This window comes from Henckelia pumila, chromosome 3 (assembly GCF_033568475.1).
Source record: "Henckelia pumila isolate YLH828 chromosome 3, ASM3356847v2, whole genome shotgun sequence".
Classification (NCBI taxonomy): domain Eukaryota; kingdom Viridiplantae; phylum Streptophyta; class Magnoliopsida; order Lamiales; family Gesneriaceae; genus Henckelia; species Henckelia pumila.
The window spans coordinates 57,811,097-57,832,260 of NC_133122.1; the positions used below are offsets into that span (position 1 = coordinate 57,811,097).

The following is a 21,164-nucleotide window of genomic DNA, read 5'->3' on the forward strand; positions in this document are numbered from 1 at the left end:
TTTGTTGGATTATAACTACTCTTTTACTTGTATAAGGAAAGACTATCAAAATTTAATCGATGGATTAAATCGAATATCAAAATCAATGGGCTGTCCGAAAATATTAACTTAATTTCCAAATTAGCTCCAAATTTTTTCAATCAATTGATTTTTTTAATATGCGACAATAATAATGTCATATCCTGACGTAAGATTTTTTTAATAAAAAAGTCAACTGCAGCCTTAGGCCAATGTATTGTCTTGAATTGTAGCCGGCAAAACAGAACTTCAAAAGACAGTTTGCCAAAAGTTTCAAATGTTTGACTCCAACATTTGCTGTCACTTCCAATCTCTGATTGCAATTTAGTTAGTATTTTTTACACCCTATCATTTAATAAGCAAATATTTTATTACAGTTACATTAGTAACTTTGAGTTCATAGTTTTAACTTTGTTGTACTAAAATGACCAATAATCAGTGATCATTCTCATATTAGGCATTATTTGGTTTGATTTATTATTAATTTATGTATAACTTATCTCAATCAATTTCACCTTATTTTCGTCATAATATTTATCTATTTTTTAATTCAATATTTTACATCAATTAAATCAAATAAATTATAATCTATCCATCAAATCAAATAATGTATTAACTAATTTTTTTTTTTATTTTTAATTTACATTATATTACTTATCCATGAATCACTTATCTTATCACTCAACTCAAATGGTGCCTAAACCCTAAACCCTAAACCCTAAATCAAATAATGTACTAAAGTTTTGTATCTCTTATAAGAAGATCAGCTAAACATTGCAAATCTCCTGAAAAACTCTAAATCTCATTCTTCAACGTTGTTGATGGGGTTGCTTGGATCACACATCCGCGGATATCAGAATCCGACATCAGTTGCCGGTCCAGTAATACCATATAGACTATCTGCAAACATTCGATCCATAGAAATTTTTCCAGTCGAATATGGATGTGAAAACAAATGTAATGCAAAAGCATGGTTAAAATAAAAGAGACAATTCCATGATTCATCTGGGCTGGTGCAGTGTATCCTATCAGCATGTTTTTTCCATGTCTCATCTTGTTCACTTGGTGTAATATTGTCTGCTCAAAGCAAAAACCTTTTTTCCAGCCCAATCATACATCATAATCCAATATAATATATATTGTAATTGGGCCGTGGAAAATAAAGAACCTCCGGTTATGAGTATCCATTGGGTGAGCATTTCAGTTTGAACTATGTACAAACATGCATATTTCAATATATTTTTCTTCTTGGTGTTAGATTGAATTGAACTAAAGAGATGAGGATGCAAAATCAAATTAGGAACCCAGAGCTATTGCTAACCTCCTACAATCATTTGGTATGATATCAGAAATATACCGTGAACTGTACCAGCTTTCGATTATCCGCCACTTTAATGGCTATAAAAAATGCTTGTGGAGGAGCTACAAGTTTCAAATATCTCATTTGATTGTACACTATTTACAACAAAATTGTCATCGCTTTGATTTCGACAATCTGCGCTTGTCAAAACTCTGCGCAGATAACTGAAGAGAATCAAAGGCTAACATCTTTCATCTCCAATCCAATTGTTCTTCTCTTTTGGCCCTGTGGGGCCTTCCTCTCCATACAACTCCAATGGTAACTTGTTAAAGATGCTCTCCACAGAATATCGAACCATGACAGGCAATATCTTGATGATTTTGTCCAGCTCGGTTCTTGAATCATAGACAATGGTTGGCCCCCACTCTCTCATATATTGCAGCCAAAATGGTTCCTTGACCATTTCATCTCCAAGATATTCAGCTGCAATAATTTCATAGTTCTTGCTTGAATCGATGAAATAATTACTGAAAGCAGCATCATTCCTCAATCCGATCCCGAGTTTTGATGAACCCTGAATATGGTTTCCCGGATGAGGAAAGCTAGCATGGCCACTTTTTGATGAATAAATGATGGCTTTGTTTCCCTCAATGAACTCCAAATCAGATGCGTCCACCCATATGCCACCACTGTGCTGCGAAAAATAGATGCTCCATAGCTCTCCGGTGAAGTTGCTTATTCGAAGAGTGAAGTGTTCCCAGTCGCCTACATGCTGCCCAATCTTGCTAAGAGCTACATCCATCATCCCCAACTTAAGTGTGGCTGGTCCATTGAAGGGACAAAACACCCACATCACAATATCTGTGAAAGTCCCGCCTAAAGCCGGTTTTACGTGTATGTAAAGTTTTGCACTTTCCAGGTTCCCACGCTTAACATTCTCTCTCCGAGTATCAGAGGGCAAATCTATCCAATACTTCCCATCATTTGTCTCTCCACAGGGAAGATTGGAACCTTCAATATCAATGGCCTCACCCCCAGAGTTATGGCTACTGAGCAACATTGCTCCATTTCTGAAGAACCATGAAACAGAAGATGGCAGATAAACCTCATTAGGATGGAAGAAGACAGTGGGACCATAGTGCTGGACAATTGCGTGAATATGATCAATATTTGGCATTGCATGTAGACCCTGATCTAAGTTTTTCAAACACGCGACATTTAATTCTTCTCCTAGACCCCGATAGCTACTGCAGTAAAAACTACCCACAGACACGCCTCTCCCATATATTCCCCGATGAAGAGGTCTCATGCTCAAAACTACAAATGGTGCTTTTGAAAAATTAGAGTAGGTGTTGACTATCAAGCGATAAGCTTCACACCCATCCGTTAAGTCGGCACGAACACATTTGACCTCCTCCAAATCTGGCTTCTCTGACTTGTTGGTCGCCAAATAGCCTAATGCTTTATAACCCTCAGGCGGTTGGGGTAACCAGAAGTATCCGCATCCGTTAAAGTTATCATTTCCATCCTCAGAACACCATATCAATGAATAATCAACGGGATTCGAGAGTGGTGGCATGTAATTGGAATTAAGATTGCAACTGCCATGTGATTCGATCTTAGCTGCTGCACGAGCTGCAAGGGCAAACCCTCTTAGAGGCCTTTCATTTGATTGGCAGTAGTGACCAAGACAGAAAAATCCATCTGGCAAATAAATTGGTTTGTAGAAGCTAACACCTTGTTTTCCATCCAAAGACATATTCCAACCCCATATATGCTGAAACTTTGTTATTTGGCAAACCTCTAATTCTCCTAATTTAATCATTGCTCCGCCGAATCCAGAACCTGCATATTTAAATACTAATTACCACCGAGGAATAAGAGAAGGCTATAGTAAGGCCAAAGTAAAACGAGCTAGTGATGCAATCCAAAAAAAATATCCCCTCCAATAAACACAACAGATTACATAAAAATGTTAGGATGAAAAGTGACATGAAAAAACTAAAAAGATATCAATGAATGCATTAACTATGCCAACCAGAAAATAAGCTCATCATACAGTGGTCTTGAAACAAAACATGTCACTGCTCGGCTCGAGATAGATTGTGTAAGAATGATTCCTCCAGTATGTGTTCACTAATGACTAAATGATACTCCATTCTGAAGAAACAGAAACACTAAACCATTTGTTCAAGAACAGTACCTTTCATATTGGAACAAGTATTTTGTTCAGAAGCAAGGAAATTATGACATAAGAAGGAAGCTTTTCATTGTTTAGAAAACATGAGAATATATAGAAATTCATGATATTAACTTCTGAAACAAGTGTGGAATCCACAATAATTCAAACAAGGACCGAAACAATAATACTTCACAGAGTCAACTATAATTTTTCAAGAAGTAGATAAATTACAGGAGTAAAAACGGGGGTAAGTTCCAACAATGTGCACCTAAACATTCGACATAAAGCCTTTTTTTTTCCATGATCAGGTGTCGAAAATCCCAGAAAATTCCATCACTTTTAACTCAACATGATCGGGCACCAATTAATCTAAAAACACCCAAACAACGCTAAAAGGGCACACTTACGTCTGATACATTAGCAAAAAACGAACAGTTAGAATACTATTCCGAAGCCCAAAAAACACAAGCATGAATCCATCTCTCACACCCACATAATAAAAACAATTGAGCCGAGAAAAACACAATTCAAACCAAAAGTTCATGCCTTGGGACCATTGGGGAACTGCGCCAGGAAGAACGAAAGCTTCTGGCTCCGGTCGCATGTAATCGGCGCCTCTGCTCCAATATAAGCATTTGCATCCCAGCATCTTGCCACCAGCCCAATTTATCTTCGTCAAATACCGTAAATGAAACAAAAAAAACCAAACCACTGTTGAATATTACAAGAATTTCGATAATTTCGTGCTTCAAATTCCGCAGTTATGGAAGAGTTATATATATTCTTCTTCCTTCCAGTCGTTCATTGCAGGATGTGAAAAAGAAAAGGCGAAAATGAAAAAGTAACGTGTAGTTAAAGGCACTGGATTAATTTTGTTGCGGACCCAAGTCGGATCCGATCCATGATAAATGAGTCGAAATGAATTTTTTTCATATGATAATAAATTGGATGGGCCGAGGTTTCAAACCCCGGCATCTACAATTTCTCAATACAAGAATGTTATCAGATTTGTATTTAGATAATAATTATATTTAACAAATAAAAAATAAAATTTTATAGTAAAATTCAAGGGTCCAATTTGATAAATACTAGCTCGTTGCATGTGATCCGTAAAAGAATTAATTTTTTTAAAATATTTTAAATTAAAATTGTTAAAATTTGAAATTTAAATGATAGAAAATAAAAGATAGAATTAAAAGATTTTTTTTTTTGAAGGCAAAGCTTGCAATTTTATTTTGAGTAGTCCTTCAGTACAAGCCTGACCAACCAAGATGAAAAATCACCATTTATCCAAATAAAAGATAACTGGGATGAAAGAACAAATTGAGCAATATTATGAGTAATATTATTTGCGCCTCTGCGAATGTGACTAATCTTAGTAATTACTGGCTCCTTCATAAATGGAATTATTTCATCTGCGCAAACACCAACATAGCCAAGATCTTCCCTATTGGTAGTGACTGCCTACATTGCCAAAAGCGAATCCGATTCAATCTGCACATTACTGAATTTTTTTTCATACAGTAGCTTAATCCCTTCCCTGATTGCCAAAAGCTCCCCATAAACAACAGAAATAGGTTGATTGATTTGCTTGCCGAAGGCCAACAGTAGACGGCATTGACTATCTCGAAGAACACCCCCAATGCTATATTGGTTCTTGTCCAAGTTGACAGCAGCATCTGTATTCAGCTTCAAGGCATTCCGTTTCGGCGCTAACCAATTCCTTGCTGCACTAACCCCTTCCGACACCATAACTGATCTGTCAAGTTTACTAGCATTTCGAAAGTCAGAGAGATAATTCAAGCTCCATTCCAAATTGTCTGTGATTGGGCCCCTTCTGTCCCCATGCAAATAATTTTGTTTAGATCTCCATACGGCCCATGCATACACGGCAAAGCACTCAAAATCCACTTTGCTTAACCTTTCCTTTAGCCACCAACAGAAATCCATGATGTAGGCCCATTGCCTTTCTCGTATTAGACTTGAAAAAGTTGTAGATTTCCATAGATGTCTAATAGCCCTGCAGTAAAACAGAGCATGTCATGTTGAATCATAAGAAAAATTACATAATTCGCAGGCTTCACTAACCGGAATGTGGTGTCGAGCTAAATTATAATTCGATGCAATGCAGTCATGCGAGACTTTCCACCAAAATAATCGTACTTTGGGCGGGATTGAGAGACTCCAAAGAAAAGACCACCATTTTTCATTTGGATGTTCTTGTTGATTATTGGGAGCTGCATATAGACCACGTTGATGTCGACACCCATCTTTCACGGAATACTTACCCTTTGCATCAAACCGCCAAAAAAGTGCATCCCTTCTAGAGACAAGAGGCAGGGGGATTTTAGAAATTTCCCCCGCGACATAAGGATTGAAACTCACATCAATTAACTCAGTGTCCCAGGCGCCTTCTTTTATTAGAGCATTTACTGTTACCTCACGATCCCAGGGTACTAATGAATTTTCCAGCCTAGAATACATGCTTGGAATCCATAAGTAATCAAAGATATTAATAGAATGACCATCTCCAACACGCCAGATCAGCCCACTAACAAGCATATCTTTACTCGAAAGCAAAGATTTCCATATGTACGAAGGATTACTTCCCAGCCCCGCCGTTAAAACAGAACCATGCCTGAAATATCTATCTTGAGAACTCAGACTTATTAACGAATCCGGCGATTGAAGGAGACGCCAAAGCTGTTTTGCCAATAATGAGCGGTTGAACTCAACAAGATTCCTGAAACCCAGGCCACCCCTCACTTTCGGCTGACATAGAAAGTTCCAGGATTTCCAGTGCATTTTCCGTCTACCCTCCTCCATACCCAACCAGAAATTCGCACATTCACGCTCAATAGACTCACAAACAAGGGTCGGGATCTTGAAGCGTGACATAGCATACGTAGGAATAGCTTGAAGGACGGATTTTATCATAACTTCCTTTCCCCCTGCTGAAAAACATCTGTTATTCCACCCCTGAATGCGCTTAATCACTCTTTCCTCCAGATATTTAAACTGTAATCTTTTGCTCCTCATGGACACTGTAGGCAGACCCAAATATAAATCATGCCGAATTAAAATATATTTATAAAGTGTAAGATAGAGTGGGTAAAAGATATTCCAGTTCACAATAACTTATATGATAGGTATATGATACGGTCTCACAGGCAAATTTCGTGAAACGAATCTTTTATTGAATAATCTATAATAAAGTATTATTTTTTATATCAAATGTATTATTTTTTTCTTATAAATATGCGCATAGTCAAGTCTCACAAATAAATATCCGTAAAATCGTCTTACAAGACACCTGTCATTCTCCATTCTTGGCATGAAAAAGTTTCCCCAACGTAGCAAAATTCTTGGTATGAAAAAGTTTCACCAACGTAACAAAAGTTGATAGTTGATTAGTAGTAGGTGCGTAATAAAGTAATAGATAGATAGAAATTGAATTGAATCCGACTCCAACACTGCGTTGGATGCTCATGAAACATAATGCGCATGAAACATAATCACGTATGTATATTTCTCTAATGTCACAAAATATTCAAACTCAAGAATATCTGATACTACAAAGGCAGAGTCTGTGTGTGTTCCTCTCCAGTCTAAAATACAATTGCAGCTTGCACAAGTTGATACACAGCTCAAGCTCATGATACATTACCGTGCTTTTCTCGAAATCGAGCAGCAAATAGATGGATCTCACTCATCTCCGGTCGCCCCTGTTAAGAAAACGAATATACAAGCATCCAAAAGAATCAGTCTTCCAAGTAACTTCTCAAGATCACTGTATCTACTTCTTGAGTCATGGCTGCCGATGCACTAAAACTCTAAAAGCCACCACACTGACTGAAAGCCACCGGTAAAGGCGTAATATAAACTTGAAGTGTGTGACACCCTCCATAGTCGCAACTTGTACTAGCGATCGGCTCTTGAGAGACACCAATTCACCATCAAAAAGTTCTCAAGACAATTTGAAGCACAAAGAAGATACATAGTTTGGAGAGGGACAGGGAGGAAGAGAAAAGATCCTATGCTTGTAATCCTTAACAGAGGTGGTGCCACTGCTGTCATTCGTAGTATATTTCAAACCCATGAACAAGTTCTATCTACTCCTCATTTCGAGGCATTTAATAAAAAAATTTGAAAGTCAGAGATATCAACCCACAAATTAAAAACACCAGACAGTAAAAAAGTTAACATTAAAATCAAAATTCGGATGAGCTTCACAAGCATGATCCTCTTTAAACTGAATATAATGAAATGTTGTGCGGTAGAAATAATTCATTCTAAGCATCATATCTCGGAAAAAAAAAATGAAAGAGCAACCAAAAAAGAAAACAATCTATCTTGCCGAGAGACTCAAATTTCAATCATCCGCGTCTCCTCCATTTGTCAACCATTTATCACAGCTGTAAATGGAGAAAAGCAAAAACGTACGTTTGAATAAGTCGTAATATTCCTGCCAAACCAAATCATCGACATGGCAACCTTTGCAGTTTCCTAAATTTAGGACAGCATTTGATTGTTTCTACCTGTTGCCCAACAAGATGTAACTATGCAACAGAATATCATACAATACAAAAGAGCCCATCAAACAAACTGACAACTCCCAACTCTTGCAACCGAAAGAGTTTCATTTGAACGTTAATTTGATGTGCAGGCGATACAAGAAATCCACAAAATACAACCTTTTGCCCAATGTAGTACTACATTTATGAAATTAACTAAGAATGAGTCATACTCGAACTCCATACCTTCAGAACAGAGTAGCAAAAGCAAGGGATTTGTCAGCAAGCTTCACAATGCCAGTAAGCTTCCATGCACAAAACATACCATTTCCAGTATTCAGGATATTCGGCGCAAGGTATTACACATCTTTCCTATGGCTTGACAATTTGAGCGTGCAGACTAAATTACAAACCAACAAGCTTATATTCAACGTCCTGCGAACAAAGAAAATAAACAAGAATTGTCGACAGGCCCTCAAATACAAAACGAGGGACCTCCTTTGCTTCACAAATAGACAGCTAGGAAGACAAGAACAAAATTACACAAGGATTTCAACACTAAATGCATTGCCATACATGATACAAAGGATCATGAGTCCAGAATTTGAACACAGGAGTTTGATTCACTATGCCATACAGATAGCAAATAAAAGAATCATGCTCTAGACCAATTTCAACATCCCATTTATGAGACGCTTCTCTAACAAATTATCCAACAAAGTACACGACACGCCCTAAGTGAATTTACACCAAAGGAAACTCAAAGCTATTTGCCTAGCTAAAATAATCTGAAAGAAACAAACTTGGATACCAATTCATCCACCTTTCAACAAAATCAAGATAGTTATGCCAATACTCAAGGAATCCTCACTGAACCGAAAGTTAAAAACAATGGGAAGAACGAGAAAATCAGAATCAAATGTTGTATGTCATATCTATGATAGCAAATGAATTACAAATGCCAGAATCACGACTTGACAAAGATATCTAGATGTGATTTGTTATCCTGATCTATTACATCAAGAAACACAGGATCGACGATCACGTGACTGTCCACGTGCACCTTGAACTTGTGGTTCCACCACATCACCTTGGCGGCACCTTTAATGTCCACTGTGGAGTCCAGCACCATCTCCCGTTGACCCACATCGAACAAAAACTTCTTACCATGTTGCGCCAGCTGGAGGCCGCTCAGCCGAGCCGGGAGGCGCAGCAGCTGGCAGGAGCGAGGAGGCTGCGAGCCAGCCTGGATGGGAGCCGAGCCGAGGAGGGAACCGGCGTAGAATATGGACATGTTGGTGTCGGAGTATTTGATGGAGACGACGTTGGGGTTGGTGACGTGAATGGTGAGGATTGTCTCGGCATCGAGGACTGGGAAGTTGAGCTTGAAGGAGGTGAGATCGATTGAGATGAGATGGAAAGTGGGGTCACGAGGCTTCGCTGACAGTACCAGCGCGGCGGCGGCGGCGGCGGTCGCCCCCACCAGGGCGGAGCCCCAGCAGAACTTCTTCTCTTTGGCCATGGAATTAGCGAAGTGTGGATTGGGTTTTGTATGATTTTTAGGAGACTTGTCTGATTTGGCCGCAGCTAAGTGTCTCAATTTTTTTAATATATTTTTTCAGATAATTTTTTTTTTTTAGAATAACCAAATTCATTAATACGAAATCAAGTAATTGTTCCTTATAACTTTGTACGGAAGAGTCTATGCTACGGATGGCCAATGCTTATGTGAACATCTGAAATGAAAAAAAAAAAAAAATGACCGTTGGATATCCATATGGGTAGTACTCATGTGCTAACATAGACTCTCCCAACTTTGTACAACTACCATTAACCCGGTTTTGTTCATGTCATCCGTAGGATACTACCCTGCGAGCGACGTGCAACCCCATGATTGGTTAAAATCAATGGGTCCCATGTGGGACCCACTATTTTTAACCAATCAAAATCCGTCACGCCATCCACATATCATTACAATGCTCGTCTAGTTAAGCAGTGGGCTTATGAATTCTTTTTAATATGCATCCTATTTTTCCTTTTTAATTTTCAAAATACAGTGAAATGAGGAGGAATTTACAAAATATCCTATCCGAATTTAGCATAAACACATTCTGAATAATTGATATTTTAAGATCTATTTCTGAATATATCGATTTTCTTTCGTAACTATACCAAATTGAGACTTGTCAATATATTATCCCTATATAAAAATCAAAAAATTTATATTGCAACTAAACCAAATTGAGACTTATTGAAACTTGAACTTCAAAATATTCAGATCTTTTCGGATTCGGCACAAGTAGTAGCGGCAGCTACGGGCTACCGAGGAAGAAGACGTGTTAGGGCCTGTCGGTTTGTTAACAAAGGACATCAAAGATCTCATGGCAACTGGAAAATTTATGTTCATTCAACAAATGAAAAGAACTACGAATCAAGTGGCACATCGTCTTACTAAGGTAGTATTTGCAACCTCTAAAAATAAGTGATTATAGAGATTTTCTTCACAAATTTGTGAAGAAAATCTCTATAATCACTTATTTTTAGAGGTTGCAAACAATATCTAAGAAAGCTTTTAATCATTCAAAATTACTAAAAAAGCTTTTAATCATTCGAAGTTAGAAGAATGATGTAATGATAATTTTTCTTTTTGGATGATTTGTCTTGTAAGACTTGATATTAAGCAGTAATATGATGTTTTGTTCAAAAAAATAAATAAATATATTATCCCGATCAAAAAATATATATTCCACCCTGTCGAGTATGTTACAATCTTAACATATTAGGAGAGTATTTGTCACATCAAATATATAAATAATGTTTGAAAAAACTTCTAATAATAAGAAACTTTTCAAATCTTTTACTTAACAAAATTTTGAAATTTTTTAAAATTTCTAGATTTGAAATTTTGTAAAATTTCTTAATCAAAAACTAAAAAAAGTTTCTTACAAATTCTCCCATCAAAAACTAAAAAACGTTTCTTACAAATTCTCCCAAATACTACACTGACGAAGCCACACTTATTACTGCCCAAACTTTAGCTCGGGTGGCACAAAATTTTTAGATATTAACTTTGAATGATTTTGAAATAATTTGATGGTAGTCCAGATAGTTAATTTCAAAATATTGAAATTCTAGAGGTAAAAATTATAGTTCGGATAGATGAAATTAATTTTTGACTCCACCCTTGAAATACTACCTATATTTTTTCTTGAAAAAACATTAAACTTGAGGTTATTTTGTTTAGTTAACAGTTAACACGGACGACGTGAAATAGACTCTGAAAGAAACAAATTTGGATACCTGATTGAATTTCATCCCCACCTTTCAACAAATCAAGATGCATACTTTTCAAGCTTCGCAAATGACATGAAAGTAAGCCTTTTTTAATAGATACATATATCATCATATATATTATGCGTTCCAAAACAAATGTTTCGGAAGCATGCAGATGTTTAGTAATACATATAGCCATATTAATAAATAATAGATATATGAGTGTTGGATTAAAGGATCATAATCAACTAATATATCTATCTTATCTTATATATAAATATGTAGCTTTGATTTGTGAAAAGACTCATTTGTCTCTGTTGACCATATTGAATTTATTACTAATGTTTCTCCTAATCACCTCTCCCTATTGAATTCACTTCACTGATGTTTCTCCTTCTGCTTTCCAGCCGAAACATACATATCCTTTGCTTAAACCGTTCTTCATTCATCTTTAATAGGAGAGAATTAATATATAATCCTTACGTCTACCTTAATGAAGGATTTGAAAACGTTGCAAATTTTTAATGTCTTCTTTTACGGTCCTTTATGTCTTCCTTTACGGTCCTATTCATCAGCTTTGATTTTGAGTAATAATGTTGATATATTAATTATTGCTCATTGGTCAGTCGTCACTTTTTTTATAACAATTAGGCTTTGTTTCTTGCATGCACACTCTTTTTGTTCCGTGTATAATGAATGTCATACGATTGATGCACCTGTAATATCCATTGAGAAAGGAAATCAAATTCAAACCACTTGTTGGTAGAGGTATTAACTTCTGGATTGCTGATAACTTTTCCTACCATATAACTTCCCGACGACATTTGTGATGCGTGGTCGGCGTCCCTCCGCAATGTCCGCATATGCTGCAAGGTATTCGTTGTCGTCTGTTGTATGCTTTATTCAATTTTTTTATCTCAATGTCGTCTTCATTGCCTGCAGTAGTAGTGCTCTTTTTGAATCTGGAATTGCGCGTGATGATCGGGCGATGCCTATCACTGTTGGTTAGATATATACCTTTCTTCCCCTTATCATCCTGTTTACATTTTCAATTTTAGGTGATCAACTTTCTCCCCAAAACACCATGTTAGTTAATTATACAAAATGAAATCTCAAATCTCCATTTGTAGGATCGTCTATTATTTATATATATATATATATATATATAGATAAAATGTTATAATATTTATGTCATAAAATAATATAATATAAATATATAAAGAGTTGGTTAATTGAAATAACTATTTTTAATTTATAAAATAACAAGTGCAACATCTATAAACCTTGAGGGAAAAATTCCACGTGATTTTTAAGTTAATCTAAAAAAAATGCCGAGTCATAACTATTTTTAGCCCTTGGTTCAATGTATTTCGATTCTGATCAGAGAATCACATTTAATAGGTTGCCTCTAGCTTTCAAAATGGTAATATTATTTAAAGCTTTGTTCTTTAGGCGCTTCATTGTTATACTCTTTTCATAAAAATTAATTTCCAAAAGTCCATATTATTCATTATTATCAAGAAAACGTGATAACTGCAGTATATATAAAATTTTTTAGGGAGGTGCACATACTTTTAGAATTAATACGTGTTGACGTATAAATCATTTTAACATTGTAATAATAGTATTCATTTTAAAATTTGATATACTCGATTAAAGAATAATACTGCCATTTTTTAACTGTGTAGCAACAATATGGCCAAAATCACATATTACTTTTGACAGTAATCTCAGTATTACTTCTTATTGTGTTGTATATCCAACAATGCTAGGAGTGAAAAGAGTTGGACATAAATATTTAGAACATTTGAAAATAATCATCGAAACTAACAGGGACCAAACACATTATTATTGCCTTTGTTTTCTAATAGAAAAAAAAATGCTCCAACTAGCTTATAATTTGTTTTTTTTATGTTATGACAGGTTTTAGTTCGAATGCAATGTTGCAATCAGCTTGTTTGCCTATTTGTGAGTGGTTTGTGTCATGTTTACTTTGAAAAAAAGCTTATCTTTTTTCCCCTTTCGTTGTTTGCGTCGATTTATTCATTATATTTTTCTTTTGCTATATATTTTAGTCACAGAGGTGCAATTAAATAATGTTATTACACTCTCTACAATTCCGACGTGTGGAATTTGTGGGGCGTTCAGGTTTCCATATGAACCCCCTACGTTTTGTTGCGACCGTGCTAAAATTCGACTTGTATCACCAAATGCACCAGTGGATTTGATAAATCTTTTCGTCGACACTTCTTCTCCGATGGCTACTACATTCCGTCGCAAGATACGTTTGTATAATAGTATTTTTTGTTCACATCTTTTGGTGTACGGACAGACAAGAGTCTGGCTTATCTTAATCGTGGAGTGTACACTTTTTGCGCTGCTGGGAAGGTGTTTCATACATTACCTCCACTTGTTCCTGAACAAGGAAGACCTAAGTATTTCCAGCTCTATTTCTGAGATAATGATAATGAGTTACATAATAGAATGTCTGCAGTAAATGATGAGGTTGTTGATGAGGCCACTATGATATTATTGATGAATATTATGTAGTATAATCCTTATGCAGAGATCCTTCGGAGAATAAATGAATACTCATCTATCCGAGATGTTCGATTGCATATAAGCAAGAACATTTTAATCGATCAGAGGTGTTACAATTGTCCTTCAGCTGATCAGGTGGCAGCAATTTGGGACGAGGGAAATGATCATACCAATATCCCTTACGATAGAGATATAGTTGTCCGAGGAAACAATGGCGAGACCCATCAGATCAAACACTATTTTGGTTGTTACGATCCATTACAGTATCCTCTTTTTTTCCCATATGGTGACTGTGGTTGGCAGCAACATATTCTTAAATGTTTAAACGACCAACGCAGTGCGCCTCCTGCCCAAGTTGTGTTGCCGTCCAAAGGTTTGACTTCATTTGATCAGATTGTTTCAAAAGAAAGTCACGGTAAGATTAATCATACGCGCGTTGTTCAGTTTCTAAATTATTGTGCCCTGCATTAAAATTGTGTTCACATATGTTTCGAATTCTTATGTGTTGGTTGCAGCCGTTCGTGGGAAAAATAATAGAATGGTGTCGTGCCGAGAATACTATTGTTATCGACTACAGATACGAGAAAATGACTCTTCACTATTGTTGTATGGTGGACGGTTATTACAACAGTTTGTTGTCGATATGTATATTAAGTTGGAAACAACTAGACTCGATTACTACAGGAGAAATCAAGCAGAAATCAGATCAGAATTATATCAAGGCATAGTTGACAGTGTGGCCAGTGGAGAAACACGTGGTACAGAGGTTGGGCGTCGTGTGGTTCTCCCTTTATCTTTTATTGGGGGACCAAGGGATATGCGTAAGCGGTATCTTGATGCGATGGCACTGGTCAGATCTCTAGGGAAACCAGATTTATTCATTACCATGACTTGTAACCCTGAATGGCCCGAGATTAAGAATAATTTGTTTGATGGTCAAACGCCCCATGACCGGCCTGATTTAGTGTCACGTGTTTTTCGTGCAAGGTTGGTTGATTTGAAAGATCAGATAATTAAGAAAAAGATATTTGGTTCTGTTGCAGCATATGTTTATGTAATCGAGTTCCAAAAGAGAGGTCTACCGCACTGTCATTTTCTTGTTATACTCAAGCCCGAGTTCAAAATTTCTTCGCCGGATTTATTTGACAGATATGTTTCTGCTGAAATTCCCAACATGAATTTATTCCCACGATTATTGAGTTGGTTTCGCATCATATGATGCACGGTCCGTGTGGAAATTTGAATAAAAAGTGCCCTTGCATGGTTAATGGACAATGCAAACATCACTACCCTCGATCACACTTGGATCAAACAAGACAGGGCCGTGATGGTTATCCAATATATCGAAGAAGGGACAATGGTATTACCGTTGAGGCGCGAGGTAGTCAACTGAATTCTCAATGGGTTGTCCTTTACAATCCCTACTTATTATATCGTTATGATTGCCATATCAATGTTGAGATTTGCTCGGGCCTGACAGCAGTTAAATATCTCTACAAATACATTTATAAAGGGCATGATAAGATATCCGTCCATGTATCTCCATCTAGCATGGAGCCGTATGTTGATGAAATAAAGACCTTTCAGGATGCTCGATGGGTTTCTGCTCCCGAGGCAATGTGGAGAATCTTTGAATTTGATTTGAATGAAATTTTTCCCGCGGTTATTAATTTACCTTTGCATTTACCGAATCAACAATGTGTTACTTTTTGGAAGAATCAAAATTTGCAAAATGTGTTGAATTTTGGATATGTGGGGAAAACTATGTTAATTGAATATTTCTCGACTTGCTGTGCAAATATTGAGGCAAGGCAGTACTTATATTCAGAGTTTCCTTGTCATTTTGTTTGGGATAGTAGAGAGAAATCATGGAATAGAAGGAAGCAAGGGAAGGTGATTGGCCGGGTTAATGCCTCTAATACAATAGAGGGTGAGAGGTATTATTTGTGTCTATTGTTGCTTCACGTTCGAGGACCTACGTCTTATGATGATTTATTGACAGTTGGCACAACACTTTGTTCTACATTCAAAGAATCATCCCAAGTTAGAGGTTTACTGGAGTGCGATGAGAGTAATTTTCAGTGTCTAAATGAGGCCGTTGATTTTCATATGCCTTATGCTTTGCGGAGATTATTTGCGACGATACTTGTGCATTGCCAACCATCTGATGTTCGTCGATTATGGGATGCTTTTTGCCACCATCTGTTCGAAGATTTTGGAAGGAGTGGTCTCGTCGATGAATTGGAAATAATGAGTCAGACACTCCAATCCATTAGTGATTTCTTGGAAAGTATGGGTAAAAATGCGAGTATGTATGATTTACCCAAACTAACAATGTTCTCAAAACATCGTGATTTGTTGAAGTCCAGGGAAGTGATAGAAGAACAATCTGTCCCAATACCTGCAACTGATTTGGATGCTCACCATCATCTTAATCATGCTCAAACGTTAGCTTACGACATGATCATGGATTGTATTGATCGAAACTCTGGTGGATTATTCTTTGTAAATGGACCTGGAGGGACTGACAAAACTTACTTATATCGTGCTATACTCGCAACCGTTCGTTCACGAGGAATCATTGCTCTTGCCACTGCTACATCTGGTGTCGCAGCTTCTATCCTACCAGGCGGCCGAACAGCGCACTCGCGCTTTAAAATCCCAATTGAGCTGCATGAAAATAGTTATTGCACTATCTCGAAACAAAGCGGTCTTGGTAATCTGCTACGCCTAACCAGACTTGTTGTTTGGGATAAAGCTCCGATGTACAGACGCTACGCAATCGAAGCTGTTGACCGTACTTTGCAAGACCTTGTTGGTAATAAGGAACCGTTTGGTGGAAAAGTTGTGTTGTTAGGCGGCGATTTTATGCAAGTTCTTCCTGTTATTCCTAAAGCAACAATTGAAGAAACTATCGATGGGAGCCTTATTTGATCATATTTGTTTCCACGTATGAAAGTCATTCTTCTACATGAAAATATGCGAGCGAAAAATGACCCTGTTTTCTGCGAGTTCTTGCTCAGGGTGGGTGCAGGGGTAGAGCCTATAGATGTCAATGGAAATATCAAGCTCCCAACACAGATGGTAACTAAAGTTTGTGAAGGAGACATTGAGGCATTAGAAAATAAATTGATTGAACATGTGTACGAAGGATTATATAAGAATTATCTTTCATCAACTTATATGACCGAGAGAGCAATTTTATCAACGAAAAATACCTATGTCGATACGTTGAATGAAAAGATTATAACATTATTTCCAGGAGATGCTGTGGAATTTCTGAGCTTTGATGAGGCAATTGATGACACACATAATTATTATCCAGAGGAGTTCTTGAATGGGCTAACACCTAATGGTTTGCCTCCTCACCGACTGGTCCTTAAAAAAAATTGCCCTATAATGTTGCTTAGAAATTTAGATCCTTCTGATGGAATGTGCAATGGTACTAGGATGGTCTGTCGAGGATTTTGCAATAATGTCATCCAGGCGGAGATTTCAATCGGACAACATGCTGGAAAAATGGTTTTGATACCTCGCATACCTCTCTCTGTAGCTGAAAATGAAGGATACCCATTCCAATTCAAACGAAAACAATTTCCGATTCGCTTGTGTTTTGCAATGACAATAAACAAATCTCAAGGTCAAACGATTCCAGTAGTTGGGATTTACTTGCCAGAGCCTGTTTTCTCACATGGCCAACTTTATGTTGCTTTGTCCAGAGGAATCTCGATGAAGAATACTCGAGTGCTGACAAACCAGATATTTCCTGGTGGTGATTACTCCCGAACAAAAAATGTTGTTTACAAAAATCTGTTTGATATTGTTCTAATCTAGCTGCCGTTGTCTTTTACTTTTTTTTAACTCATTGTTCACTTCTGGATGATCTTTGATTATTCTTTTTTGTCTTTCTGTATCTTTCTTCACATTTTTATTGGGTCCAATTGTTATGTCATTTGAGTCTCTCTCTATAATCCTATATTGTTGGAAACTTACTAATAATTAGATGATGAAGAGAGATTAACGATATTGCTGAATATCATTTTTTCTATAATTTTGTTTCCGCATGCTTTAGCACACTTTTTTGGTGCTCCTTTGCTCTTAGTACGATCAACCTGAGGGTTGACCACTTTTTCCCATGGCCAGTCTTTTTTCTCGCGCTTGAGCGAAGTTGGATGCAGGGAACATGTATGGTTTCTATAAGAGATTAGCTTAATCTACTTGTAAGCAATACAACATTTTGCTATAAATTGTTGTTTGGGTTTCAGTCATTCTGGACAAAAAATATCCGGACAAAACACTTTAGTGGATCCTTCCTATAGGCTGTAGGAGAGTGGAGAGGCTATACTTAGGAAACATAATGCATGATGAGGTTGAAAATTATTTCTCTTTGGCACAAATGATTTGCTTGAAAGGACTTAAGATTACTGATAGTAGGCTACCATTTCCTGTTAAAACAACTTGAGTTACTAAAAAATTATAAGTTTACCTGAATGAAACTCATATATCTGAGTATCTCGCTTCGAATGAGTGATGAACCCAACTGATGTTTCATCGCTAAACGAAATAAACTTTCGTGCTCTCTTACGCAACACACAAAATAAAAAGGGATCGTTTTTAATAAAATGAATATTCGGTTACCAGATTATTTGCAATGGAGCTAGGATGCCCTGCCGAAGATTCTGTTATGTCAACTCTTCATTTCCTACATCATGGTTAACAAATCATGTTGTGTCTCATTTGTTTTCATTTATATGCGGTGCCCCATCTTCTTTTTTTTCTTTGTAACTTTCTCGTGGAAACATATCTACAAGGTTCGTGTGATTATAATATACTGCCAATGTTTCAGATTTTACATCCTCCTATTTTTCTTGTCATCATGAATGCGCCTTATTGCAAATGATTACTTGGTAAATATGTCCTCTTTGTTTTCAATTAGCTGATTGCTGGTCTTCGTAATGGTCAATATACTGTTGTTTCATCTTAATGGCATCTCACGCCAAAACCTTAATGCCCCCTTTTTTTTTTACTTCAACTTAGACATGTATGTACTGACTCATTCATGTGAGTTGTGAACTCTTTTCTTTTTGCTTTTTTTTTTCGATTAAAAGGATTTCTAAGTTTCAGCTAATTCAAGAAAGCTCTCTGTTTGGAGTGTATCTGATCAACGGTTGGTTCTATTGTGCTCTTTCGCATGTTTCCTGTTTCTTGTTTTGAGCATCAGTCATTGATTCTTACTGGGATTTTGTGACTCTGCATATGTGATAAATGAAGTACATATGATGGTTTGTAATGAAAATTGTTTCTCATATGATATGTAGTCTCACTTGATTATGATTAGATTTCCCCATTTTCTTGATTTCAGATCTTGGTTTAATAGCTTATCTTTATCTGCTTAATGGTTCCTTTATTTTTCCAATACTTGGTGGATTTTTTAGAATTTTGTCTGTTCTGGTAAAATCGAAACATAATTCTAGTTACAGAAACAGTCACATCTTCCCATGGTTGATTTAGACCTCGAAAAAGTATTGCAAGTCTTTGAGGCCAATAGTGTACTGTATGGCAGATGCAGCACATCTTTGCCTCTCTTGTGATGCAAAGGTTCACTCAGCCAATGCTCTTTCCTATCGGCATCCCCAAACTCTTGTGTGCGAGTCTTGCAGAAATCGAGCAGCACAAGTTCGGTGCTTTGTGAAACGACCCAAACTCTATAATATTTAAATAAATAAATATGCGGAAAATTTTTTCTTTTTAAACTCACTAAATAAAATATGCACATATATGCCCATACATACATGCACAGAATAAAAGATTTAAAATAAATAAATAACTTAAATAAAAATTGCATTCTTCAAATAAATTAAATATCTGAGTCAAACATTTAACTAAAAATACTGCATAAGAAAAATGATGTAAAATTTGCATGCACTGAAAATATTCAAAACCACAACCACTGAAAAATAATTAAAAAGTATAACATGCTGACATAATTAAAACATGCAATGTGACTCAGACATCTATCACGATCACGGGGTCACTGCATGTCCGCTCATAGGTCCTCGTCGCCGGTAGGAGCTACATCCTCCTCTACGAACTCACCTGCACCATACCAGTGTAGTGAGCCTAGAGGCCCAACATGCTAACATAACAAGGGTTTAAAATAATTTAAAACAATTAAATATTAATACATAACATATACATGAATGAGCATGCTTAAAAATATCATGGCATAAACATAACTTAAATTAACTTAAATAACATAATACATAAACATTGTTGAGCAGTTAAATTTCTAACATCGCATGGTTGTATCCGTAGTGTAACCTTAAATCATACATTAAATACTGATCAGCGTGGAAACCAACGTACGTGGCGGTGACGAATCACCTCTTAAATTGGCAGTAAACTGCCCTTCAATAGTTCACATATGGGGACGAATCCCCCTTAAATTGTCACACTACTTCAACTTCCAACATAAAATATTTTATTATGGCTCAACCTTAAACATTTAATTATGCATAAAATTATTTCATGAATGCATGTACTTAAATAAAATGTGTGTCCTTCATATATATTTAATTTAATTTCTTACTAACATATAAATATTAAAATAACTTCAATGCATAAAAATAATTAAATATATAATCAGGACACATGCAATTTCTCATGGATTGTACTGGACTGCTGACCCTAACACTCAAGCCCAATTACTTAAATCTGGCCCAATAACATACTTAAGCCCAATAAAATTGTTCTAAGCCCAATTAAAATAATTTAAAGCCCATAAAACATTCTAGGCCCAATAACAACTTAAACGGCCCAATGGGCCCAAAAGCCCAAAGACTGGCCCAATAACTTTTATGGGCTCAAAAGCCCATAAAATTAATGGACTAACTTAATTAAAATTTTAAAACCTAAATAAAATTATTTGGGAGTCCAAAAAAATTTTATTTCTAATTAATTGGCCCAAAAACCAATTAATTCATAAAATACTTTAAAAATAAAAAGACTCGAGCCCGACCCACCAACCCGGACCCGGACCGACTTAACCCGACCCACTACCCTACTGACCCGACCCGGGACCACAGACCCGACCCGGACCACACCCTAACCCTAAACCCGAAGCTTCCCCCCCCCCCTCCTTCCCTTCTCGGCCGCCGCGAGCAGCATCCCTTCTAGGGCTGCTGCCGCCCTGCTCCGGCCACCCCTGGCCGGAGTCCCGCCGCCCAGACGTAGCCCACGTCTGGGCGGTTCGAACCTAACCCCTGACCCCGGTCCATGCAGCCCATGCACAGAGCCCAGCACCCCCTTCCCGAGAACCCTAATCTGCACCTTCCTC

General features: G+C 36.9%; 4 protein-coding genes across 5 annotated transcripts; 2 read left to right on the forward strand and 2 right to left on the reverse strand.

Annotated features, from left to right (window-relative positions):
- Positions 1–1,329: 1,329 nt before the first annotated feature.
- Positions 1,330–4,304, reverse strand: LOC140891615 (hypothetical protein At1g04090-like). Of its 2 annotated transcripts, XM_073300205.1 has the most exons (3): positions 4,047–4,304; positions 3,056–3,163; positions 1,330–2,953 (listed from the first exon to the last, which is right to left on the reverse strand). In XM_073300205.1, the coding sequence occupies exons 1-3, from the start codon at positions 4,147–4,149 to the stop codon at positions 1,560–1,562; spliced, it is 1,605 nt and encodes a 534-aa protein (XP_073156306.1). In that variant the 5' UTR covers positions 4,150–4,304; the 3' UTR covers positions 1,330–1,559. The 2 variants fall into 2 exon arrangements, with proteins under 2 accessions (XP_073156306.1, XP_073156305.1); XM_073300204.1 differs by having other exon boundaries at positions 1,330–3,163.
- Positions 4,305–8,946: 4,642 nt separating this feature from the next.
- On the reverse strand, positions 8,947–9,581 carry LOC140887620 (uncharacterized). Its single transcript, XM_073295002.1, has one exon. The coding sequence runs from the start codon at positions 9,534–9,536 to the stop codon at positions 8,982–8,984; it is 555 nt and encodes a 184-aa protein (XP_073151103.1). The 5' UTR covers positions 9,537–9,581; the 3' UTR covers positions 8,947–8,981.
- Positions 9,582–15,088: 5,507 nt separating this feature from the next.
- Positions 15,089–16,762, forward strand: LOC140888777 (uncharacterized). Its single transcript, XM_073296476.1, has one exon. It carries the CDS (start codon positions 15,089–15,091, stop codon positions 16,760–16,762), a length of 1,674 nt encoding a protein of 557 aa, XP_073152577.1.
- Positions 16,763–16,780: 18 nt separating this feature from the next.
- On the forward strand, positions 16,781–17,662 carry LOC140888779 (uncharacterized). Its single transcript, XM_073296477.1, has one exon. It carries the CDS (start codon positions 16,781–16,783, stop codon positions 17,660–17,662), a length of 882 nt encoding a protein of 293 aa, XP_073152578.1.
- Positions 17,663–21,164: the final 3,502 nt, after the last annotated feature.